Source organism: Kryptolebias marmoratus, linkage group LG22, assembly GCF_001649575.2.
Source record: "Kryptolebias marmoratus isolate JLee-2015 linkage group LG22, ASM164957v2, whole genome shotgun sequence".
Classification (NCBI taxonomy): Eukaryota; Metazoa; Chordata; class Actinopteri; order Cyprinodontiformes; family Rivulidae; genus Kryptolebias; species Kryptolebias marmoratus.
Window position 1 is genome coordinate 6,900,288 of NC_051451.1, and position 27,044 is coordinate 6,927,331.

Genomic DNA, 27,044 nt, shown 5'->3' on the forward strand with positions numbered 1-27,044 from the left:
CCCCCCCCCCTTCCCTCCATCCTGATCAGGGCTTCCTGAATCCAAACTCCGACTTTCCGTTCCTTCACTCCGTTTTACGCTTCAACCCAGGAACCTTGGCCTGAACCCTGAAAGAAAACAGGAAGTGATTACAAACAAAGTAATAAATTCCAGATTCAGTTTCCCGATTTCTGTCAAATTTAGAGCTTACCTATAAATGTTAAAACACAAATGTTTTCTATAAAATCATGGCAGATATTTCTGCAGTGGTCTGGCTTTATGTATTTTATGAGACTAAACAAAAAGACTTAAAAAATTATTTTTTTCCCTGCTAATGAGTTCATGTTTTTTAAACAACAGAATGAAACCTGTTCTCTGAACCTTAAGGTTGTAATTATCTGTTATGGTCTAAAAGTACTGAACTGATTAACCTAAACTAATAAACTATTTTCTAAAAATGTGCTGAAGCTTGTTAAACTCAAACACTTTGCAATAAAAGTCTGTTTTCTAGTGCCACATGCAGACTTCGAATCTGAAACAACTTCATGGCTTTTGCTCATTCATACAGATTTACTTCCAGGATTTCTTTGGTTTTACAAGGATTTAGTTTAGCGTCCATAAATAATCTCATGAGGAGTCTGATGACTTACTTTCCCACAACGTCTTTGATCTGATTGTTGACCAGAGCCAGGTAATGATCGATCTGAGCCTGAAACACAACATGGGTCACGTTAATCAAAGCAAACTGAAGCAAACCCAATCTGCAGATCATCAACTGGATTCATGTTGGAAACCCGACAAACGTCAGCACTGATCACAGCTTCTTCACAGACAGGTGCATTGTGGGTAAAGCCTGGCTTGTACCTGGTGTTTCTCATAGATGATCGGGCAGCTGAATGCTCCAACCAGACCTGAAGAGAAAAAGAAACGGAAATTCAGCTGCTGTTTCAGGACGTCGCCACCAGGTGGAGGCAAAGGACAATTTAATCTGTTCAACACTGATTATCAGCTGGAGCTGTAGTGCATTGAGGAAAAGCTCCTCACCCAGGATAAGGATAGTGAGGCCGTTGAAGAAGGCGCCAACGTAGGTCAGGATCCACATCAGCACGGCAAACTGCAGACATATGAAGGGTGGGGGGACAGGATTATAATCTGAGACGATCCAACTCAAAAGAAAGAAAAAGTAAGAGCTCAAATTTAAGAAAAAGACAAGTGAAAATGTTCTTATTAAAGTTAAAACAGACTGATTGAACTGTGCTTGTTTTCACTGCTTTAACACTTATTTTCAAATGTATAGATTGTAATCACTTTCAGATCTGATGTACTGACTGGTGGAAAACCACAAAGAAAACTTTGTTTTCAGCACAAAGACATCAGAGCTGGTCACTGTAAAATAAATCCAAATGAGAAAAAAAAAAACCATTTGATTTCTGTGTTTTAACATTGACAACTACATACGAGTTACCGTTACGATAATGTTGAGTGCTGAGAATACTCATAGTGTTGTGTTTACAGAGACCAAGCCTTTAGATGTACTCCAGAGGGTTCAAGAACACCATCTAATTTTCTTTGGATACACTTCTTCCAGGATTTTCAGATATTTCTTCACAGCAGCTTTTTGTTCTCCACTATGTGTTTGGCTTGCAGGAGGCGAGTGCAGCTGCTCATATTTCCTCCTCGATAATTCTAACACCATAAACGCTCCTGAACATGTATGAGCGCTGTTTGAACATGTACATGTCTAAAATGTCCTCTATAGTTTGCACCACACTGAGGCTCAGAGTTTTAGGAGCCATTTTCCTCCTATTGTCTTACAGTTTTTGTAAGAAGCACAGCAGGGTTAACATTTTGATAAATATAGCCTCTAGATTTCAGTCAATTCAGACTTTGTGTGCTGCGCCACAAAAGAACCTAAAGATGGAAGGAGCTCTGTATTTTAGTATCAAGAACAGTTAAAACTATTCATGTTTTGAGCAACAAAAACAAATAAAAAAATCCAAAAGGCAAATGATTTAAAATTCTCTTTTCTTAAAATAAACGAAAGGCGTTAAGAAATAATTAATATCTTCCTGTTTGCTGTAGAAAAATCTGCAGACCGTCAGAACGATCAAACGCTAAACTGCTTCAGTTTTTACAAAAACACACGACATGTCCTGAGATTAACAGATTTAAAAATGGGCTAAATAGTGGATTATTTATTTCTGATAGATGGGCTTTCTGTAAGGTTTACAAAATAGAAAAACAAAAACAAAACAAACCGCTGATTTGGTGAACCATTTCACCTGCAAGTTGAACATTAAAAAGAACAGTTTCCTCCGAGACCCGCTGCTGTTTATCTGAGCCAGAACCATAAGAACATCCCATGATGCATCAGGACAGGAACCATAAGAACATCCCATGATGCATCAGGACAGGAACCATAAGAACATCCCATGATGCATCAAGACAAGAACCATAAGAACCTCCCATGATGTATCAGGACAAGTCCAATGACCCACAGAAACCATCTGAAACTGATCAGACTTACATCACAGGGACCGTTCTGTGGATTTGGATCACATTATGCTGATGTTAGCTGTCTGAAAGCTGACCTATAAATGTGTTCAGCCTGAACAGAACCAGTACCTGACCCGCAGAACCACCCAGTTCTGACCTTGATGGAGTCGACCAGGTCCTCGACCAGGAACAGGCGCCTCAGTTCACCGATGATCTTGTTGAACTTCTCCAGAACCATGTCGCTGTACTTGTGGACCATGTCCTCGGGCAGCGCCACCTCCTGGTCCAGGTACTGCCTGGTGGGAGGAGCAGAGGAGAACAGCCATTGTTGGGGACCCAATTCAGGATTCAGCTTGGACTATAACAAAACTAAACAAACTTCCTGCCAACAGACGGAGATCAGTCGTGTTTAAAATGTTATTTAAATTTTCACTGAAGCTGCTTCAGGCCCAAATATACAATAAACTGGTTTTTAAGATCATTTACTGTCTGAGTAAAACTCACTTTGACTTAATAATTAGCCCATCGTGAGCTGTGAGACCAGAATCAGAAGGTTCTGTTCTGAAACACGTGAACAGGATAAAGAACCAACCAACTGGAAAACAAAGCTCAGCGTGGATGACAAGTGTCCTCTTTTGACATTGAAGCTCATCGCTGCAAGAAATCGAGCAAACTAATACAGGTCCTGCCGCTTGACTATGGAAACAGAATCACTTCTTTTCATTAAAATTATAATCACTCAGAGATTGGAAACATTGCATTTTTTGCGCTTAAAGAACAGTAAATTGTCTTATTATGGAACTATCTTAAGATACTTTCCGGCTGAACGTTAACATAAAAAAAGACAAGTTATTCAAATGTAGATTACTGGATAAAATAAATAAATAAAACCAACAATCGTTTTCCCCCCAAATTTAGTTTAAATGTTTCTTAATCCATATTTTATGATCCAACTACATTTTTCCACCTAAAAAGTACCTGGATCAAAAAATGTAAACAATTAAACATTGGAAGATCCAATATTTATTTAATATTAACAAATTTAAACACAGCAAAAACTGTTTCAGTTCTACAGAATATTTAATGTTTTATGGTGCTTAATAATCTGTGTCTAAGTCAATTACATATAAAATATATTCAGTGCTTCAGTATAATAAACCTCACCTATTTGTTTTACATGAGCGTAAAGAAAAACTGATTCACATAAAAACGTAACTCTAGATTTTAGAATTACAGGAAATTTAGTCTAAAACTTGTATTTGGGTCCTGTTTGACTCACTGATGAGGATGGTGACTCTTCAGTCTAGTTTTGTTCACAGTGGCTAATTTTCCCTCTAAAGTTCAGATTTTACCTGAGATATAAAAAGGTGTTTTATATAATACCTGACTCCACAGGTCTCTTCTTCTCTGATTTTATGGTTTGAGCTCTCATTTATGTACCAACAAAACTAACAAATGTTGCTCTCCAAATCTTACACATCATTTAAACACTGATTGTTGTGCTATAAACTTACTGATTGGTTTTAAATGTTGTCATTTGTGAACAGCTGAGCTCTGACAGAAACAGTACTTCTTGTTCTCCTCTTCGTCAGTAAACGCGATGCCAGATCTTTTCTCTGACCAAGTGTCAGACACACAAACGCTGCAGTGGAAAAAACTAGTTACACACGCAGACAAATGTGTTCGGCCATTTTGTTAAAGAAAGAACAAGACTGAAGACACCTGTGATGCTAATGATAGGACACACCTTAGTTTCACAGTCCCTGTGATCCAATTAGGTTCAGTCTTTTCTAGGAGCACCATCCCTTCTCTCATTAGTTTGTTTCTTAAAATAATTCTGTTGAACCAAAATTCAAAAGCAGTGACTGATTATCATTACCCGATTTTTAGTAATTTTTTTAAATTACTTTTGGGTTATTTAAGCGATCTTTGGGGGTTTTTCTTTCTTTAACAAAAAGGTACAAACAGATTTGTCCACATCTGTATTTCCTGGGTATTTCTGTCTCCCTGCAACTACAGATGAACTTGGGCGTAGCTTAAACGTGCACCCTGCCTGCTCTGCTTTACGCCTGTGGTGAACAAAGAGGATATATGTGAAGAGGGCTGTGAAGTAATGAACTGAATGAATGTACTCGTCTCAGACCTCTGCACTGTGATGGTTCTGTACGAACACCTGTACTGGTACACCCCTAGTTACAAGATATCTACTCAGAGGTGTTTTAGAGTCCATCCCAGTAAAAAAAAAATAAAATAAAAAGCCCGTCATCATCTGTAACACCTCTGCTGCTTTCCATGTGGTACTCACTTGAACGGGTGACCTTCATCGGACTTCTGGATGGCCTGCAGAATGCCTTTGTATATCCTGAAGCAGATGGTGACTGAGAGCAGAGCCAGTCCGATGTAGGAACAAACGCTCACAATGCTGCACACCGTCAGGGAAAGCAGCAGCAGCAAGGTGGCGCCGAACACCACGCCTGTCGTCTTCACATCGCGCCAGTACAGGAGATCCACCACTGGAGGAGGAACAAAGACACAGCTGTCAGGAAAGCCATAAAATCACCCACAGAAACATCACTGAGCTCCTGATCTACATGCTGGTTCTTCTACTGAAGAAAAAGTGAACCACATGGGTTTTTTTAAGTTTCAGAATATGTTATGGATCCAAATCCTTAAAACCAAAGAAGAGAAAACCCTCCTGAACCCAACACGCTCACACTAACCCCCCAGAGATAAAATCTGAGCCCAAACTGTCGGCCTTTCTGTTGTCTTTTATTGAACTTGGGATGAGTCATCATCAGGAAGTGGTGATCCAGAACCCTTAGTTCTAAGTGTTTTCAGGGAGACTCTGCGTTTTAAACGTGACGTGATGCTGTGACAGTGGAGTATCCTTAAAGTTTGGGGACACATGATTCAAACTTGCAGCAGGATCTGACTTAGATCTGAGTCCTCGCCCTGAAGCTACGAGGGTTCCTCATCACTCCGACCTGCATGAGGATCGTTAAAAGCGCCTCTGAAAGCAGAACATCCTGATCCTGACCCAGTTCTGATCTTGGACAGAAATCTAAAAGTTGATGTTGGCTCCCAGAGCTTGTTTAGTTCCCCCCTGCTGATACAAAGAACAGCTTTATTAAAACTTAAATATCTAACAACATTCTTTTTTAATTGAAACACTGAAACTGTTTACTGGGAACTAAAATGCCTCGGGTTTTCATTCAGCATAGATGTGCACCAAAATTCTGTTTCTGAGGTTTAAATGTTTAATAAAATGCAATGTAACCACAAATTCTTCCAGCTGCACAGAAAACTTTCCACCATCAAAAAAGGACAAAATAGTCACGTGTGTGCCCAACTTGTCTTCAGCTGGAATGGATACCACCGCATACAGGTGTAAATTGTCTCAGTGCGCATTGAAAATATTTTCATTCAAACAACCTTCGGAGGTGGTCTAGACCCCTCAGAGTCTGTGATAACCTAAGACAGGGGCCCCCCAGGTGAAATCTGCTCAAGGACCCACGCAGCCTGGGACTTGCCCTGGATGGAGAGACGTCCTGAGTTTATGGAAAGCAGTTTGTAAATCCAACACTGCTGCCTTATTCTCCTGTTATCAGACAGTTTTTAAGGGCTCTCTGCAGAGGTCAGTAAACTAATAAAAACCCATATAAGTCTCCATACTGAGCTGCTGAATGAAAACTGATCTGAGAGCAGCTGCTGTTCCTCAGAGACATAAACCGAGCTTTGGGCTGAGTCCAGATTTGCTGGGTTTAATTAAACTTTCAGGTTTTAGGTAAACTCCTCAGCTATCTCGGTTGGAAACGTTTAGCCTCCGGAAAGGTTCGGGGACACTCGGTTAAGTTCGTGTTTCTGAGCATTAGTGGGGCCGAGCTAACTCCATGTTAGCTGCGAAGCCTACAGCTAAAACAACAGAAACTGGGAGCTGAGGGGGCAGGACTGGGGGGGTCCCGAGTCCAAATGTGGCCGCCTGCCTACATATGGTAGCAGGCGTGTTAGCAGCACCGATAGATGCTAAATATAGAGCCCGCACCACAGAGACCAGGACGCTGCCGCAGATCTGGTTTCACCTCCCGTTACGGCTTGACATCCCTTCCCTGTTTGAAGCGTTGTATCAGCCCCAGATCCCCACCAACACACACCGGGAGCTCTCCTCTCACGAGACGGGCTGAACGTCAAACCGTCCGGCGTGACCTCCGCAGACGGCACGGTCCGCCTGCAAATTTCCCCGACCAGAGCTAAGCCAAGCCCCGGTCCTCCAGGACACATTGCTACAAGACTAACCACATGAACTCTGTAACAGCAGCGTGTAAACAACGGAGGACAGGAAAAAAGATTAGAGCAGACTAACCCCGCTTGGCGTCCATGTTGAACCTCCGGCGAGCCTCCAGCAGAAGCACGGAGGCTCCGCCCCTCTGACCGGACAAGCTCTAAAGGCTGCTCATGCGGTGCTCCGCCCCGGTGGGCCGCGCATGCGCAGCTCAACCTCACTGAACGGAAACTAAATTATTACATGAATTCAGGTCCAAATCCGTTTCACTTCAAAAACATAAAGCACTTAAAATCATGGAGGAAAATACTCTGATCTGCACATGAAGAACAAAACATACCCTAACAAAAAGTTTTAATTAAACTAGAAAGCCACTAAAAGCCATTAGAAGTCTTAATACATATTAATATCACAAAATCTGCCACAGATTAATGTGAATTATTAAGATCAAAAACTTAAACCAAAAAAGAATATCTAAAAAGGGAAATACCCAAGCAAGATTCAGAATTGGTCTGTACTGATGCTCACCAATAATCAATTAATGCCTAATTTTAATTATTACAGAATAAAAAGGCCAATGTGAGTACGTGCTCCATGCAGGGTTTCCCCCAGAAAAGAGGCTAAGCCCGGTGGTAGGTGGCCGTTTGCCGGCCGATTGCTGGCCGACTGTGATTTAGTAAAAAAAAAAGATTTGTTGACAGGAAACTTGAAAATATGGCTATTTATTATGTGACATTGTAAGATATTTGTGCCAAATATTTACACAACTACAGTTTTACAAAAGGGCACTTTTGAAATACTTTTTAAAACAAAAATACAATTAAAATAAATACAAATTGTTTACGCCTTATTTGAATCCTAATTTAAGTCAAATTTACAAATAAATTAAATTAACATAAATGAAAAAGTGCAAGCAAGGCACCAACACACGTCTCACGTCAAGGCCAATGAGTAACAACAGAGAACTCTGAAAAACAGAGAGATGTTGACTGTACTGTGCTTTTTGCGGCACAGGCTGCATGTTGGATCACTACATGTAACAACAACAACAATATATCTAATGCTGAATTTAATAGCATGATTTTACTGTTAAACATGGATAATATTTTTACTAAGTACAAAACATGCTTACCATATTCGGTCTTGTAAAGCCACCCGCTGAATTTCAGCTCAACTAACCATTTTTAGTTAAACCTGCTCGTTCCATGTTTATTGCTGTGGCTTCAGCAACGTGCTAACTCCAGCGGCAGCTGAAGGTGGCTTGGCTTCAGGGCTCATTAGAGTCACGCAGGGCTCCGCGAACAAAACATGGACCTGAGTGCACGCTGGAGTCGTTTATACTTGGCGCTTACATCTGTGCAATTTAAAGATTGGGGGGGGGGGCAGTACGCTACGTAACCAGTGAAAATACGGTGAGGTAGATAAAGATAGCGGTTTCGGGGGTGCGGGTGGAAAAAACGTGTATAATGAATGACGTATTTATAATAATCAAAAGGAGCTTTGCCTGGCGGCAGGGTCACCAAAGCCTGGCGGCCCACAAGGCTTAGAATACACTGGGGGAAACCCTGCCATATAAGTTAATTTAATGGTAATAATCCAGATTTATACACAGGATACTCTGAGGTAAAGCAGACAGAAAAAGAAAACATCTTATGGAAACAAACATATTTTAACATTTTATCAAAAACGTCTAAACTGTGTTTAAAGTGAAAAAAAAAAAACATGATTGTTTCCTACAGTCCAAAACAGTTTGGAAAGACAAACATTACATGTCAAATCTAAATTATGTCTGGCAAGTTTAGAAAAAATAAACTATAATAAAGACAAATGTAAAAAAAAAAAAGTGTTTCAGGCTGTAAATAATGGAGATGAGGAATTAGGTTTTTTTTTTATATTAACATTTTTTAAAATCCCTGGCAAAGTTTCTGTTACCTTCCTTTTAATTTTGTGCAGCAACTGTCTGATTATTACATAAAAAAATAATTGAGTTCTTAAAACTCCAAATCAAACTTATATCAAGCCTTTGACACAGTTCTGTCCACTAAAGAGACACTTTATTTGTATTTAATCAACTTTCAACTGGAAGTCTTAAAACATACCAAATGAAAATATGAATCATCTCGTCATTAATTAATTTAATATAATCCATTTAAGTGACAAGAAACAGCAAAGACTGAGTTATCTTGGTCAAGGCCTGGTAGTTAAGAAGAGGATGAGGGAACAGCTGTGGTGTAGAGAAAGGTCAAGATAAAAGTTGGATATTCAAATTCAACTTGAAGTAATTAAAATATTTTATAGTCCTTCAAGTTCAGAAACCATAAAAGGAAAAGGCAGGGTGCCCAGGTGCATGATGGGAGAGCTGCAGGGGATAACACAGCTGACAAGGATTTAACCAAGAGGTCTTATGAAACCTTCAGAAATATTAAAGTACTGGAAAATGTTCTAAAAGAAATGATCAGGTGAAAGTTTAATATTTTATTATAAAAACTAATCTAATCTAAATATTTCAAAACATGGAAAGCTACACAATATTTAAAGTTTAATTTGCTCCATTCTTCTCTGGCAAAGAAATCTTGGTTAAAAAAAAGGGACAACTGAGAACAAGAAACACAAGAACTGAAGGTTCTCTGCAGCTGACGCTAAAAGGAACAATACGACTCTCTGTGGACAGCATGGAGCTCCTATTGGCTCAGGGATCTGTCATTCAAAAACTACGGCTCCTGGTTATAGTTTGAAATATTAAGAATGTTCCCATGGAAACGGACCAATACATGAGAAGATCAGACAGCTGCTGACTGGAGGATTCAACAACAATCTGTGCGAATAAACTGGAGAAATGAGTTTTGGTGTAAAGTTTTACTGAACTGAACCGTTGAGGCCTTGATCATAAAAAGGACAGGCTCTGTTGGGATGGTACTGATCAGCAGATTGTCAGGAGAGATATAGAGGCTCAGACACACCCTTCTTTTTGTTAAAGCGTAGAGAATGAAGGTGGAACCGATAAAAATCATTTCATGTGAGCTGGTTCTGTAACCAGGATCAGTTCTTCATCACGACAGTCTCTTTCAACTGTAACGACCCGTCAGAACATCTGTCTGCAGGTTTCAGAGGCTTTCAATCTCAGCTTCAAGCTTAGGGCTGAGAAATTTCAGCACTACTGCAACCACACACACACACATACACACACAAAATACTGCTTAGTCACAATGCAGCTCGCAGCAGCATCACACAAACCTTCCTGACGGTGCCAATCCTGACAATCAGGCAGCAAACGGTGCCTGATTGGATAAAGCTCAAACTGATAATCATTTCTAATCAATGAGTCATTTACAATAAGTTTTATCTCTTCAATAAATCAACTCAAACTGAAGACACTTTGGTTAAATGGGTCTTAGTGATGACATCAGCAGGTTCATCAATCAATCGGATGGCTCATTAATCAGCTGGTTCATCAATCGGCTGACAGAACATGGCAGTCACGAGGAGTTCTGATCATCTGTGACCTTTCTGACATTATTGTGTCAGAGAACAAAGACGACACTCTCGCTTAGTCCAATAAAATGATCTGAACTGTTGGGTTTGATTTTAGTTATAGAGAACTGAAAACAAGCTGCTGAGTAGCTGAATCCAAAACTAGAAGTCCTGATGAGCAGAGAAGTGTGAGAAATGCCTCCTGACAGTTTCTAACAAAACCTGCTGTCTTCAGAATAATCTCCATCTGATCAGAACCCTGAGGTTCTCTCTATAAACAGAAACCAACCCTCCTGCAGCTAATCAGACTCTCCTTGATACTCAGACCAATCATTAACACTCCCCTCCTCCTTTTCTTCCTCTTCCTCCCTGCTGATTACCTTTGGTCACAGAAACAGACAGGCTGGCTGTCCAAAGGTCCCGTCTGCTCAGAGCAGAAGCACAAACACGTCACCTGGTCACAGTCCAGAACCCCACCAAGACCCAAAAACTCCTCCAGGTGACTGCAAAACCGCAAAAACCTGAAACCTCAGAACCAGCAACATTTTCACATTTCTTGCAACATCTGTCAAGATTCCTGATTGATACCAGTTAATCCTGAATGAACCGAGCAAATCGTGCCCAGATCTCCGAGCCCAGAACAGAACCAGACAGAAAGACAGGTGGAGGTCTGAGACCTGAACCCAGACAGAATTGTACCCTGCTCTCTCCAGTGCCTGGTGCCGGCCTCCTCCTTCTCCATAGAGTTGTTCTCCATGCTGTCCGATCAGCAAACACACATTCCTACAGGCGGCTGAGGCAGTCAGTGTCAGGGGGGAGGCAGGGGAGTCAGGGAACAGGGGGAGGGAGTGAGGGAGGCTGCAGGGGGAGGAGGATCGACTGCAGCCAGCGAATGAAGCTCCTCCTGCTGTCAGCTGTCTGCTGCTAACTCTGTGACGCAGCGACTATAACCAGCTCCTCCTCCTCCTCACCTCTGAGCTTTTACTGCCCCCCCTCCACACACACATACACGCACACACTCTGCTGATGAAGCAGATGAATCAGAAACCTTTTCACTAAAACTGAATGTGTCAGAAATAAAAGAAGCCATGAGGTTTTTTTTTGTTACTACTAACTAAAATGAGACTGATCATAGCAGCAGATCTTTGCATCAGGTAAGAAAATGACCAGAAAGGAGAAGTGAATGAAGAAAATGGATGGATGAATGAATCTTAGAGACTTCAGTTGGTAAACGTAAGGTACTTGGTTGGAAATGGTCAAAGAGAGACGCATTGTAGAAATTTTCAACCTCAAAGTAAAAAAAGAGCAGACAAGCGCAATAAAAAACAAAAAGAACAGTTACGTGGAAAAAATAAAGCTAACGTTTCCCGGGTGGGTTTGTTTCTGAACAGAACCAACAAATCCACTTTAAATCACAGAAAACGGTCCAGCTTGTTGGGACGTCTGTAACAGAGACCACCTCAGAGGTAAACCCTGACTCCTGCACCTCTCTGGTGTCATAACAATTTTCACGTTTTTAATCACATGAATACTTTAAAATACTTCAAATAACATAAATCAGGCTGGATGTACCCAACTAGACTCATTGAACTGAATAAAACATACTTTCAGTCGAGTTGTTCCATAAAGAAATGAAACAGCAGAAGTATCTTGGCCTGAGTCACCTTGTATTGAGACATTGGTGGTTTTTCTGTTAAACTCAGATCTCAGTGACCTTTCACCTCCATGTGAGACTGAATGTCTTTGACCTGCTTTGGTTTACAGCTGTTGTAATCTAGCTGCGGTGTGACACATTCAGTGTCAAAGTTCACATCAGTTCACTTCTTCTGCTTTTGAAATGACCAAAGTTTGTTTCCTGGACAGCTTTAACTTTAACTGGGACATAATCGGAATAAAACGTGTTTTTAATTTATTGTAAGTTTAAAGAAAATGTGAAAGCCTGTAAGTTGACAAAAAACTTCAAATAAACAACAGTAGTACCTATAACCCTCTAATTTTACTCACTAATAAACTACGGCTGAAAAACCAATTCAGTTGCTCTGTCTAGAAACCTGCATGTGGACACCAGAGGGCGCTGCAGGAGCAGGTTAAAGAAACATCCATCCAGTCATCCATCTATCGAGCCATTTACCTTACCAGCTTTTCCACTTAGAGTCACAGGGAGCTAATGCCCATCTCCAGGGATGGTTAAAACTATTTTAAACTGAGAGTTTCATTTTTTTTTCCTCTGGATGTGAAAAGTAAACTCAGAAGGTCATATCTGATCATAAAATAAGGAAAGTAAATTCTTATAACTCTAAAGTTTTACATGTCCAAACACAATAAAAACTCTGCTGATCCTCAACAATAAAAAAAACAAACACTGAGAACAAACAGATGATTTTTATATTCTGTCCTGATACATAAAACTAGGATTACACTATAAATAATAAAATAATAGCAGGTAAACATTTGCATTTCACGGCAAACAGTGAATAACTAAACTGATCAAAGATCTGCTGCTACTAGTTTGTCTTAATTATTACAAATATCTTCATAAAAGAAATTCATTCCTTTTGTGAAGTTATGCAGGTGGCGTGATAGTGCAGTGGTTGAAGCTGTCGCCTCACAGTAAGAAGGTCACAGGATCACCTTCCACCTGTGTGGAGTTTACATGTCCCCCCTCTGCATGCAGGGTTTCTTTTCCCCAGGTACTCAAGTTCCCTCCCACAGACTAAAAACATGGATATGATAACTCTAATTTGTCACTAGGTGAGAGTGGTTGTTTGTCTCTATGTGTCCCTGTGATGGACTTCTGACCTGTCCAGGGTGTCCCCCGCCTCTCGCACAGTGACCGCTGGAGATAGGCACCAGCTCCCCGTGACCCAGAAAGGAAAAAGCGGGTAGTGAGAATGGATGGATGGATGTAAAGTTGTGTTTCTCAACTTTTCTGAATAAAAAAGCAGAAATTCATTTTATCATGCAAAGTTAGTTTTAGTTTGAATTACACAATTATAAAATTCAAGGAAAATCAGACAGCTACTCTCTTTTCTGCTACAAACTCATATTTCAGAGCCTAAATAACTAAATAAAACACTTATGATATAAAAGGTGTAATAATGTGAAGTTATCAATTACTAAATGCACTCAGAGAGCACAAACCTGTGCCAAGGCCATAGCGATATAAAAAAATAGTCCCATCAAAATTTTATCACCTGTTTGTTGTGACAACCCCAGCATTTCTTGAAAATTCATCCAAATCTGTTTTATTAGTTTTTAAGTAAGCTTGCTAACAGACAGACAAACAAACCAACGAACACTACTGAAAACATTACCTCTTTGGTGGAGTTAATGAGACATAAAACCCAGAAAGCAGCTATAAAGCATCTGCGAGTCTGAGTGGGAGCAGATCAATGAGGCTGTTACATAACCAGAACATTTGCTGAGTGGTTTCTGGGTCGGAGAACCCTTTGTGGGGCTGCCAGTGTCGCAATGCAGGAGGAGGAGAAGGAAGAGGAGGAGGACACCCCTCCACCACAGAATAACCCACATACATACACATCCAAAACCTGATCGCTTGTCCCAAAGACCAAAGTCCCCCAAGTATGGTTGCACAGTAACGTCAGCTGCTCGAGTGACAACATTTATTAGCTGATCTGTTGGAATAAAACTCAATCCCACATTTAAAATAAGATGTTGTCTTCAGGGAGACGAAGGACACTACTCATCACTTTCTAAAAACCCCACAGGAGGTGGTGGTAGTGGGGATTCTCAGCAATAGAAGTTACATCCTCTGATATTCACCTCAGAGGAAAAAATACAACTATGAACGCAAGAACACACTGAAAAATGAGCCAACTGTCTTTTCAGCTGTTTGATAATGTGTCTGCAGAAATCTGCTCTGCATGGGACACAAGGGAGTTGGGGACGGAGGGGTACGGCATTTATCAAGAACGTTGATCAGTTTTTGCATTTTCTGTGAAATACTAAGTCTTTTCCTGCCAGATTAAATTCACTGTGCCTCCTACTGTTGCCATAAAAACATCAAAATATTTAAAACTGCACACGATCCCTTTCCTTTTTTAAAAAAAATAAATCTGTTTGTCTATCATTAGTTTTACTGATGTGTAATAAAAGCGAGCCATTTTCACATGCTCATCACTTCTTGATATAAAACTTTAAATTAAGGAAAGTTGCTAAGATGCATTTTAAATTGATATAATTTAAGAGACTTAACTAAAATGATGCCTGCAGCAGTCTGTGGGAAAAGAGTAATAAACTGGATTGTTGGGAGCTTGATCAATGGAAAAAGTCAATTTTTCTTTGATTAATATTAATCATTGAATTATAGGGACTGGAAACTAAGTTAATCTTAGAGTTTTTATTGTTATTGTTTTTGTGGGTCAAAAAACCTGAATGTTTTGCATCAATTAATTCACCAGCTTCTCAGGTTTCCAGGCTCCTTCTTTTAATTATATTTTAATAACTTGAAATTAATGTTTGGGTGTCAAGTTTTAAGTTAAATTAACAAGCATAATTCAGAAATTTGTCTCCAGGCAAAGAAACATGTAGAAACCAGTTAAAGCTTTTAATAACCCAACCTTAAAAAATCTTTAGTGTTAGATGTTGAAGTTCAGCTGAATGTTACTGACCCAAAGGTTATCAGTAAACAAAACTTAGTTCAGCCTTAAGAACATAAAATCTGATGCAATCATGTGTGACAGGTATGGGTGAGATTGTGGAAGCTTTTTGATGCAGTAACAGGGAGTGGCTGGTACGTCTGAGTGTATGTCGACTTTAGTGGGTGCTGGGGGCCCTCAGGTGGTGTTGGGTTGCAGACTGGCATCTCAAGTTATTTCCAGAGCAGAAAGAAGCTCAAACCAGAATGTAATGTAATCCAATTCAACAGCAAAAAGGCTCTGTGGGCACAAACGTAAATACATGTATGTGTTTATAGGACAGGGGGTTGACAGTTAGGGTTTCAGATTTCTACTCATCATGGAGAAAATGTTTTTGTGACATTTGTCATTTAATGTAACAGAATAATAAAGACATAGACTGGATAAGTATAAACTATACTTACCATATTTAACATGTAAAAATGATTAGATGAAGAGAAATAATTATATTGTAATGCGACAACAATGAGCAAAATGCACCAAAACCACGAGTCCTACCACAATGGAACACAAAACCACACTAATTACAAAATGCAAAGTTAATGTTCAACAAAATGCAAAAATGGATAATGCAAGAACAGAAAAGTGACTTTATGGAGAACAAGATGTGTTCTACAGTGCTAACGGGCAGATAGACAAATGATAGATGGATGAAATGTTGATAAAAACTGAAGACATGATGGATGGATGAATAGATTATTGCTAAAAACTGCAGAAGATATGAGGGATAGATGAATGAATGAATGAATGAATGGTTAGTTGTTCAAAATTGAAGAAGAAACAATGGATGGATCAATGTTAAAAGCTGAAGAAGAAATGAGGGATGAATGGTTGGATAGATGGATAGATAGACAGATGGGTGGATGGATGGATGGATGGATGGATGGTAAAAACTGAAGAAGAAATGAGGGGTGAGTGGTTTGGTGGTTAGTTGGATTGATGGATGGATGGATTAATGGATGAATGATAAAAACTGAAGAAATGATGGATGGATGGATGGATGGATGGATGGATGGATGGATGGATGGATGGATGGATGGATGGATGGATGGATGGGAAAAAACTAAAGAAGAAATGAGGGATGAATGATTTCCATGCCGGAACAGTTTTTTTTTATTTTACCTGCTCTTATGTTCAGGTTTGGCATCTTAAAGAATTTGCTGCCCTGGACACTCTTCTTAGCGACGGGTTCCTCAGGCTTGCAAACAGGAGGATGGGTGGAAGGAGCTGGGGTCAGGGGCTGCAGGGTGTCAGGCTTCTCTAGCTCAACCTTGGTCTTCTGGGGGGAGGCCTGGGTGAGAAGGTGGTAAGGGCTCTGACTTGGAGCATCTTCTTTAGGTTCCGGGGGTGAAATTACTTTTCTAGAGGTGGCAGCAGATGGAGCCGGTTCATTTTGGTCGAAGCTCAGATCGTTAACCATGGGGACCTCTGGGGGCTTGGAGGAGGCAAACTTGGAAGTATCCAGGGCTTCCAGAAACTCATCGATGACACCTCTGGGTGGTCTCTCAATGAACTCAAACTCCTCAGAAGAGACTTCATGCTCAGAGACTTCCTCTCCCATCTCTGGTTCTTCTATGTCCGTCTTCAGGTCCTTCTTCTCGGTTTCTACCTGGAAGCTGGCGGGATTCTTAGCCATGGCCTCCAGGACTGGAGACAGGGAGTCTGCTGTTGGTGACTCAGAATCAGAATCCTCTGCGGTGGTCTTTTTGCTCTGGAAGTCAAGTGGCTCAAACCTTTCTATAATCTTGGGAGAATCGTGGCTTGAGAACCAGTCTTTCTGCTCAATTTTGACAGGTTCTTCCTCTTTGACCTTAGCCGGGATGGTTTCTTCTGCCTCTTTTACAAGATCAAATGCACCAATGCTTTTCTCTTCAACTGTTACTTCAACTGAAGCTTTCGCCTCCATTTCTTCTGCCATCTCCTTCAGCAGGGACACTTTAGTATCAAAAGCAAAGGGGTTGTTAGCAGACAGGTTGATTGGAGGGTTGGGGGACTCCATCATTCTGCGCTCAAGGATGGGACTCTGCTCCTCTGGACTTCCCTCAGAAGATCCAGAATCTAGTTTTTCAGGGTTGAGTGGGGAAGACTTCAGGATGTCTGGAAGTGATGGAGGAAGAGCAGTGTCTTCATCCTCTTCTTCCTCATTATCATCTTTAGGATCGGATGAGAACTGATTTGGTGCCTGCACGAGTGACTCACTGGGCATCTTGCTGGTCTCAAATGTTTTCCCCTCATCTAAAATGGATGACAGATTCTCCTGGGATTCTCCAGTCTGTCCATACTGGACCAAATCTGGCGTAGGACTTTCTGACATTTTGGAGGCCCTGGTGTCAGATTTAGGCTCTCCAAAATGGGAGTAGCCACTGTCTGCCAGTGGAGAATAGCCCTCAAATGGGTTATTAGTCTTCTTCACCTCATACATCAAGTCTTCATCTTCATCAGACTGGTTTCCACAAACATCTGGGTCATATCTGGAGGACCTAATGGTGGTTGTGTCCTTGGTGAAGGAATCCATGGAGGCCTTGGAGTTATCTTGAGATGATAGGAATGGTGAATCCCAATGCTCTGTTGGGTTAGAGGAGGCAAGGTGAGACTCTGGAACCATTGTGTGGGGGTTCACAGGGGAGGGGCCAGTGGAGGACCTGTCTGAGCTTATCAGCTTCTCTTCAGGTGAAAAGGAAACACCACTGTCTTCACACGGATTGTAAGGCCCTGAGTCTTTCCCTAAACTCAAGTAAGGACCAGCTAACGAATCCAGGTGGTCTTCCTTTGTTTTACTACGGCCATCTTCACCCTCCCAAGGCATTTCCTTGGAAAAAGCGTGAGGGGGTTCAGTGGAAAAGGAGCCCAAGAGTGCAGCAGATCCTGGAGGAGGGGGCTGGTTTGGACTCTCGGTCAGAGAGAGCTCTTCCAGAGAGTCGGGTGAGTGGAGAGGAGAGATGGGAGATATAGGAGCAGGGGAATCACCCTTCTGCCCAAGTTCTTGAGTAGAGAGGAAGGAGGGAGAATGCAATACAGCACATATCAAAAACATACTCCATTCCTTACAGTGCCCACCACACCTGGGTAAAACAAGTAATAATCAATACTTTTAAAAATTCTGTGATCAGGACCAGACAAGTGCTGCTGAAAGGTTGACCATTAGTCCTGTATTTTCCAAAATTACAGTCAGCTGTCAGTGAAATACATTCAAGAGTTCCAGATCTTATTTGACCCGTTCCTGTTTCTGTAAACCTGTTCTAAAAAACCTCTCTGTGTATATTCAGATTTTATTGAGTTATTCTTGACCTATATAATGTAAATGTTTAATTTTGGTTTCTTATTGTTGAAAAAGCTAACATTCCTTTATTCCTAAACAGTCAGACTGTGTTAGGGATGTCTAAAAACACTGAAAATATTTTTTTTAATCTGTAAGCAATGATGTTCTGTGGAGGTGACATGAAAGCTCCTATTGGCTCAGTGAGCCATCAATCAAAAACTAATGATGCTGGTTTCAGAGCTGTGTAGGTTATGTCAGAGAATCACATGATTGATGTTCATCCCTCCAGCAATTTTTCTTTGTTAGTTTATTGTAACATTGGGATTCCTGTTAAAAGTTGGAAAATTTCCCCTAAAATTAGCAAAATTGTTCTCGTGCTCTCCAATAGGCTATACAAATCATCAGAAGGACAAGCCAATCCTGCAATTCTACTGCTAAAAACAACCCACAATGAAGCTTTAAATGAACAGAAGCAAGACAAAAATGGGAAACGGGTATGTTGCTGCTACAAACTGAATGAGGTTAGGACCTCAGATCAGCTCAGCTGGGGTCAGCCATTAATCCGGTGGAGCTCAGAGAAGACAATAAAACTGAATTACCCAGCAGCAGTGGTGCCCAATCCTGATCCTGAAGGGCCATAATCCTGCATATTTAGGGCCAGGACTGGACACCACTGATCTAGGGGATATAAAAGTAGCAACAGGTTTCTGTCCCCATCGTAATTTCACACTTTGGGTATCTTCTCTGTCAATTCTATTCAATTTTGTAGCAGTATGAAATACACAACAATCTTTTACCGTCCATCACAGTGGAATAAACAGTCTTGAATGTGCCACAGGCTCTGTATTTTAAAATCATCAATTGTTTCAGTGAAACCAGACCTAAATTATCAGCTGTAAATATTTTGGACTTTCCCAGGAGAACCAGCTGAAGTTTTTGGAGGCTTTGTTCAGGTGATTTATAAGTAAAAAAACAGAAAGCCATACAGAACAAAAGAGAAAAAAACATATCCAGATGTGTTTTCTTTAAAACAATGAATACATTATTTTGAGCCAATCATCCCTCACTGTTGGTTTGGTAACTTTGTCTTCAACAATGTTGTCAAATCTGTTTATTAGGGTTTCAGACCCAGTTTCCTGAAGGTTTGTTGTGTCCACACTCAGTGTTGTAGTGCACAGGAAGTTTGGTATGTTAAAACTAAAGAGTTCAAATGTTGTAGAGGACAACAATAGTTAGAAATGTTTTTTGTAGAATACTCAGAACTATGAAAAATGTAGCTGACATTATGATAAAGTGTCAAAAACAAGCCTAAAATACATTTTTAATGGGCTTTTGTACGGATTTAAAATGATTTCTCCCTAGTCTCTAATGACAAATTCTGTTTTTTGAGGGAATAAACAGGAAGAGAATAAAACAGTCAACTTTTTCCAGCCTTTGTCTGGTGATCTGTTTCCCCTTTGGTTCGAAGCATGGTGGTTATGTTTTGTTTTTTTTAGTCCCAGGTTTGGTGCCAATAAACCATGCCCAGTGTGTCAAAAACAAACTGTTAGATGACTGAACATAATGATTTTCCTCAAATAATTTTTTCTTAAAATATCAAATTTTATAAAGCCTGTTGTCACTGAGGAGAATCATTACTTCGTTTTAAAATACTTGTGGAGTTAATGTCAAACTACAACACACACAAGTCACAATGCAACACAAAAACAAGCAATGCGAGGTGTCAAATTTCAAATAGTCCAGAGTAAATATCTTCTGACATGCAGCAAGTTACTGAGGATGAAGCCACAGTGAAGAGTGAACTAAAGAAGTGATGAAGATGAGGAAACACAGCGAGCACAGAAAACTTGCCTGTAGGGAACTGCATCAGAGGACAAGGTTGAGCTTTAAAAGAAGAAGGTTCATCTGTGGAAGAAACCAGAAAAACCAAGCAACAGGAAGTGAGTTCAAAGGTCAGAGAGGAGACAAAAAGAGACGGAAATTATTTTCACTGCAGCACATGAGGTCTGACGCTCAAAGATGATTTTTAACAACCACATCTTAAATACAGCTTCAGCAGGTTGAAAAACACTCGGCCAGACATGCAACACATGTTGAGATATGCAGTCAGATTGCATCGCAGGTCCTGTCAGGCGTGCTGATTTGTTAAAGTAAGAACATGACATAAGAAAATACATCACTGATGACAAGACAGGAGTCCAAACATTTCACCTCTGATCAGCAGGAAATATTTACTCATCTGCAGAGGGAAGGAAAATTTCCATTTAAAGCCAGATGAAACAAAATGACAGTATTCAGTCACTGACTGGTGGTTTATCAATATCAGAGGATTAAAGCTGCATTTAGCATAACATCTCATCTTCAACCCCCATAAAACCACCAAGGAAATAGAAGTAGAAATAACATTTCACAACAGCAGAAAAATAAAGCATTCAGTTAAAAGATGAGGATTTATAAAAAAGGCATTTTGGACATTTAAATATATATATATATATTCCTTAAATGCCACCCAAAGAGGCAGTGTGTTTGAGTTGTGCCTCCAATGACCTCAAACGTTGTCACCTAACCTATCAAAATCTCCCAAAACTACGTCATCATCATTTGGACTTTCCCAGTGTTTAAAGGATACTGGATACTGATTATATGTGAACTTGTGACTTTGAAGAAAGCTATAAAAAAACATCCCTCTCATTACTCAAGCATTTATTTATATACAGACACAGACAGACAGACAGACAGAGAGATTAATTGCATTTGTGATGATATCGCAATATAACAAAACAAGATTTTCTAGCCACAAAGGCTGCGATTTAACGGGTCATGTGATCTGGTGATGTGATTTTTTTTCAATATCTGCATATGTTATTTATATATTTATAGACTGTCCTGTTAAGTTCACACAGCGTTTAAGAAGTGCAGTCCACATGTTTACATATTATGTTTCATGAAACAAGAAGTGGGTAAAGTTTTAAAGCCACAGATTTGTTTGCTTTATTATTGTAATCTGTGCATCAAATGAATCTAAACCTGTATTATGAAACAGATTGATTCATTGTTTGTGTTCGTTGAAAAATGCATCAGAAGATGTTAAAAAATAATTGCATATTAAATCGCAATCACAATATTGAGGTAAAATATTCGCAATTAGATTATTTTCCAAAATCGTTCAGCTCTAATCATTAGGGTCACAAAGACAAAGAATTCAAGTTTGTGTTTTGCTTTTATTAACAACAAAAGATTTAACTGTTAAAATATTAACATAAATAGTAAACTTGTAGTTTGGGAGTCACAGCACCAAGTGCTCCGATGACCACTGAGGCCTTGACTCTCCACAACTTCTCTATTTCCTCTTTCAGCCCTTGTCCTTCAGTCCAGCCCTTTCTAGCCACTGGTAGGATTTGTTGATATCAGTCACCTCCTCAGTCTGCCTGTGGTACATGCCGTCCAGGGGCTTATCGTTCCATCATGGCTACTCGTCATCTGTTCTGTGTTAAACTGCGGCACAGTCCTGAAACAATCCATCACAACTTCTGTTTGGCTCGAAGACAAAACGCCTGAAAACTGAATGAGCTGAAATGAAGGTATGAAATACTTCAGCATTCCCCACCCAGTGGAAACAAGTTTCTGGACTACAGCCTGAACGAAAAAAACCTTCACTCGTCAGTCAGATCTGCAAGCTGTTACACAACCAACATACTTCAGCAAATTCTGACACCATCAGAGCTGCTGATACAGAGGAGAAATTTGATTCTGGTTCCACTTAGGAGGTTCAAACCAAAGACAGGTGAGTCCAATTATACTGAAACAGGAAAATTGTTCATATCAGCACAAAACACTCTTTAACTAACAAACAACCAACATAGAAGGGTGTGGTACCAATGACTAAAATGTGGAAAACCACAACTGAACAGTTTCTAATCTAATTTTCATTTTTAATCCACTAAAACCCAAGTTTTCAAAACAATGTTTACTGTTTTGACAGGTTTAACAGCCATGACAGAAGCATGAAGTTCTCAGAAATATATGAACCAAAGTTTGAGTCAAACATCAGCCGATATCAGAGAAACCTCCAAATCACCCAGTGTAAATACTGAAACTCCACAAACAAAAGTATTTACTTTTGCCAGAAACACTTGGAGAGCAGCACACAGAGACAAACAACTATGCTCACACTCATGTAGTGGTTCTCTATTTCCTCACTCTCGAGTCTCAGGAATTTTGAACACATTCAAAATTTTGCAAGATCAATTTTATGTCAGACTCTGAAACTCTTCTAAATTTAGTTTCTGTAATTTTAGAGCTGTACTTTCTTGTCACTATGTTTGGAAACTCACAGCAAATATTTCTCTAAGATTTGAAGTGAAGTCCACGCAGAAGGCCCCAGTGGGGAGTCGAACCCAGGACCTTCTAGCTGTAAGGCAGCAGGTCTACTCATCAACTCCTCCACCATGCAGCCTCACGTTGGTTTCTTTTCTTTTGGACCACCAACAGAACCACAATTAAACAAGACTTCTGATCTGAATTAAAATCTTGCAGAGCGAACCACACATTACAGTGCATTCTGTGATCAGAGACAGCTGGTTTGAAATTAAATGTTTATCATTTCTATCATTTTCTTCCCCTCCAGCTGTGAAACAGAAGATGGGACGAGTCTGAAATCACAAAAAAAGCCTTCAAACTCTGGCTTCCATTTGTTTTTAATAGATTTAAAACGTGATTTAGAAACATGAAATATCATTTTCACTGTAACAGTAAGGCAGATGTTATTATTGAAGAGCGGAGCAGAGAGCTGATGACCCAGAAATCAGCAGAAGTTCAGTAAGATCTAATTAACAGTTTCCACGGCAAACCCTACATCCAGTAATCTGCAAACATCACCAAGAACACGCAGAAAAAACAGAAAAGTCCTGAGAAAGGTACCAGAGAAATTTAAAGATAATCACAAGCATTTATATTGTAAAAAAGAGGGGGGGGAAACTGTTGATAGTCAGAGTCAAGCTCTGAATGAATCAGAAACTGATGATTGATTATCTTCAAATCTCAAATTTAGTTTTTGATCAGATGATGAGTTGTTGTTACCTCTGCTGCTGAGGTTTATCTTCCAGCGCTGAAGGATACCTGGGATCAAACCAACGAGACAGATTAAAGATAAAACTCCAACAGCAGGAGGTAAAACTCAGACTACCTGGTCTGAGGTTTTACATTTCATCTGAACGCAGCTTTTTTAAGTTTTTTAAGTAAAGAACAAGGATCTAATCATTAAATAACAGAAAATCTCAGTAATCTACAGAATAAAACAAATATGCTCTTACTGAACACAAGGTAAAATAAAAAGATCAGTGATGATAAAGTTTCGCAGAATTAACCTAAAGCTTTCAGATAACTATTTGAAAATCATTTATTGAAGCTAAAATCATATTTCACGTCTGTCATACTGCTTATATTTTTTAAGCAAAAAAAAAAAAAAGGGAACAAACTGTGATGATTTCAACGTGTCACAGTTAAGAAAAACACTAATTTCTCTCCAAGTGACCCAGAAAATCTGAACTGAGGAAAAAGTATTAAAATAAAACAACTAGATTAAATGAAGCTCAGATTCAAAGCTGTCTAAATGTCAATGATTTAAACAAAATGTTCAAAATATCAAACCTGTCAAAGATTTATTGACAAGAATACAAGAACTCATTATTATTATCTATGATCTTTACACTGCATAAAGAAACAAGATAAAGTTTGGGGTTTAACACAAAGACCCTGACGACCCTCAGGAGGGAGGGGAGGGCGATTAATCTGGATGTGAGTTTAGCTGCATAAACGGAGCATCTCATGCAGTTTAAAACTGGGAGCTCCACGTTGTCCAGTTCTAACTGAGGAACTCCTTGGATGGGAAGAGAGGCTGTATCAGACAGACTCCAGATTAAATAACCAAACTTTAAAACCAGAGGTCCGGTTCAGCTACACTCATCAGAACCGTCTGACTCTTAGACCTACAGGGTGCCATGGATTTCAGCTCTTCCAACGTTAGGGACAGGAAACTCGTCCCTCTCAGCAGGAATCAGACCCTGATGGGTCCGGTTGAGTTTCTCCTTCTGGTTCTATAAAAATCCCTCCTCAGATCTGTGAAATCTGACTTCAGAGCAGTGGCTCACCTGCTGCCCAACTTTAAACCGAAGACCTGAGCGTCTAACTGCTGTCAACACCTTCGCTGCGCCCTGTCTGACCCAGACCAAGACCACAACCCGCTTCCTTTTCCGGGTTTTACTACAGTTTTTCAACCAGAGCAGCTCTGTTTATTAATCTAATAGAATATCTGCTGAAATAATCCATTTAAGTGCCGGTGAACCAACACTGATATCATCAGCAGCGGCTACAAATACTGACAAAACAACCTGAGAGACGTTCAGCAAACAGAACCAGAACCCACTGGTACTGATGCAGATTCAAACAGATTTTACCCCTAAAATCAGTCTCTGCTTTTCTGCTCATAATTATTCATTCTTGTCTGCAGTTATTTCAATTATTGATCTAATAAAAAAATGTTTATGTAACCGGAGGGTTGCCGGTTTGAGCCCCCACTCCGTCAGTCTCAGTCATTGTGTCCTTGGACAAGACACTTCACCTGCCTTGCCTACTGGTGGTGGTCAGAGGCCTCGGTGGCGTCGGTGTGATGGCAGCTGGCTACTGTGTAGCTTACCACCATCAGTGTGTGAATGTGTGGATGAATGGGGTGAATGACTGCATGTAGTGTGAAGCGCTTAGGGGTCCTTGGACTTGTTAAAAGGCTAAACAAGTGCAGGCCATTTACCAATGTTGACTTCGCTTTAAAGTTGTATTAAAAATTTTTTATTTTGTTTTCTATTATTAGGTTCTCATAAAAGAAATTCAGAAACAAGCTGTATGAGCATTTCTAAAACAAACTTATTCAGTTTATTTTAAATTAAATACAAAAATCTAAAACTTGTTGATTTGAGGTTAAACCTACAGTTCAAGTCATTAAACTCCAAGGAGGAAAAAGACAGACTGCCACCTTCAGCTAGTTTTAGTTCCATTTATCTAATCTGTTTAAAAAATCTAAACGGACTATTATTTTTTAGGCTCGTTTTATTTTTAACACATAACTTCAGCTTTTACATTATCTTAATTACATTAAAAGTTAAAAATAAAATATAGTGGTCTTGCAAATTAAAGGTTTAAAGTTTCAGTTTCACAATGATAAATGAATAAATGAAGCTCTGATTGTATTTAAAAACAAAATGCTGAACATTCAGCTTGTTGAGAGGATATAAATGATAAGAACTGCAGGAAATTCAGTCACGTTTATAGATGTTCTTTTAACTTAATTACACTTCATATTAACTACACTACTTATTAATTGTGTTTAGTTGCTGTTGGATCTCCTTTAAATAAATTAACATGTCTAAATGTTAGTTATTTATATATTAACATTATCTACACAACTAAATGTATTTAAATCAGGCAGAAGGAAAACTGGCTACAGAAAGACTGAACGTTAAACCACACAGGTGTTGTGTCAAAATTTGTTTCCCTCATTAAGATCTGTTCCAACCAGGATGTTTCTTCTGCTTAAATGGATAAAAAAGACAAAAAGAGATCCCAATCTTTTCTTTTAGCAGAGAATAAGAGCTGCTGGGGAATCAGATTTCGACGGGGAAAGAAAACTCAACACAACACCGGTGCTTGGCTCTAGAGCAGGGGTTTCCGCAAGCATTTATTCACTGACGACCTTCATAAAGCTCATTCAGCAGCTCATCGGACCTACACAGCATGTGAAGAAGAACTGCTGCTATTTCACTTCAAATGTCTAAGACATTAAAAGATAAAGTCATACAAATTACATGTCGACTGAACATACTGGTGTCAATGAATTAATATAATCTACATCACTGATGAAGCCGACTATTAGGAAAGAGTTCATCAGATTGAGCTTCAAATTACTGAAACAAGAATAAAAACATGAAAAGAGCTCAGAGTAAAATGTAATCAAATTTAAGACCATCCTCACAGTTAAATGGGCTCTGGGTCTAAATCAGGTTGAAACTGAACGTTTAAACCTTCATTAAAAGGAGACTCCCTGCAGGAATTAGACTGCTTTAATTTTAAACATGCAGCTCGACGGACACCTCAAGATATTTTTTTATCCTTGAAATGAATTCACATCAAACTAAATAAAACTGTAATTTCTGTAGCAGTTTTGGTAAAAAGCTCTAATACAGTATCTGTACAGAAGCAGCTCAATCTGGTCTGACATGTCTGACCTTTTTTCTTGAATAAAAACCTCCGTCAGCTCAGCTTTAGGACCCTAAAATCAGCATCAGAGCAGCTTTAGATCAGATTAAGGTTTGGTTCCTGCCGTGTTGGCAAAGTGTGGTTGTTTCAGCTCAACGGGACGTCTCCATCCGATCCACAAACACACCGACAGGCGGCGCTTACCCGCAAACACCAGACATTTAAAGTGTCCAGTCAGACATGACCGATGAAGAGGAGGGAGAGGACACTCTTCACTCCCCCCAGAGTTCCTGACGTGACACCCTGCTCAGTTACAGCTCAACTAATATTACTAGATCAGAAACACAATTATCTAAACTGTAATTAGATCATTTTTTAATTTTCCAAGGGAAAAGTATTGTGGTGATTTGGGTTTTTTCTGTGTTATGGTTTTTGTTTTTGTTTGGTTTGTTGGTTTGCTTGGTTTCTGTCTTGTCTCTTGTTTCATGTTTCATTTGCTCCTCCTCAGTCTCTCTTTATCTCCTGGCCACACCTACACCTGTCCCCACTTTGTAATCACGTCACCTGTCTCCATTTACCTAATTATCCTCAGTCTTTAAAACCCGGTCATTGCCTTCCACACTCCGCTGGTCCATTGTCTAAGGTTTGTCTAAGG

The 27,044-nt window shown here is 39.8% G+C and overlaps 1 protein-coding gene across 10 annotated transcripts in view; it reads right to left on the reverse strand.

Moving 5' to 3' along the window:
- Positions 1–8: 8 nt before the first annotated feature.
- The window catches only part of rtn4a (reticulon 4a), a 32,426-nt gene continuing 5,390 nt past the window's right edge, over positions 9–27,044 (reverse strand). Inside the window, exons 2-10 of one of the 10 annotated variants that reach the window (XM_025009967.2) lie at positions 23,222–23,260; positions 19,994–20,047; positions 16,006–17,865; positions 4,781–4,988; positions 2,633–2,771; positions 1,024–1,093; positions 844–890; positions 630–688; positions 9–107 (exon numbers count right to left, since the gene is read on the reverse strand). In XM_025009967.2, coding sequence (XP_024865735.1) covers positions 65–107; positions 630–688; positions 844–890; positions 1,024–1,093; positions 2,633–2,771; positions 4,781–4,988; positions 16,006–17,865; positions 19,994–20,047; positions 23,222–23,260 — 2,519 coding nt within the window. In that variant the 3' untranslated portion in view covers positions 9–64. Of the gene's footprint in view, positions 108–629; positions 689–843; positions 891–1,023; positions 1,094–2,632; positions 2,772–4,780; positions 4,989–6,835; positions 6,988–10,924; positions 11,072–16,005; positions 17,866–19,993; positions 20,048–23,221; positions 23,261–27,044 lie in introns of those variants that run through there. The other 9 variants (XM_037973555.1, XM_017433669.2, XM_037973556.1 and 6 more) reach the window with 9 other exon arrangements.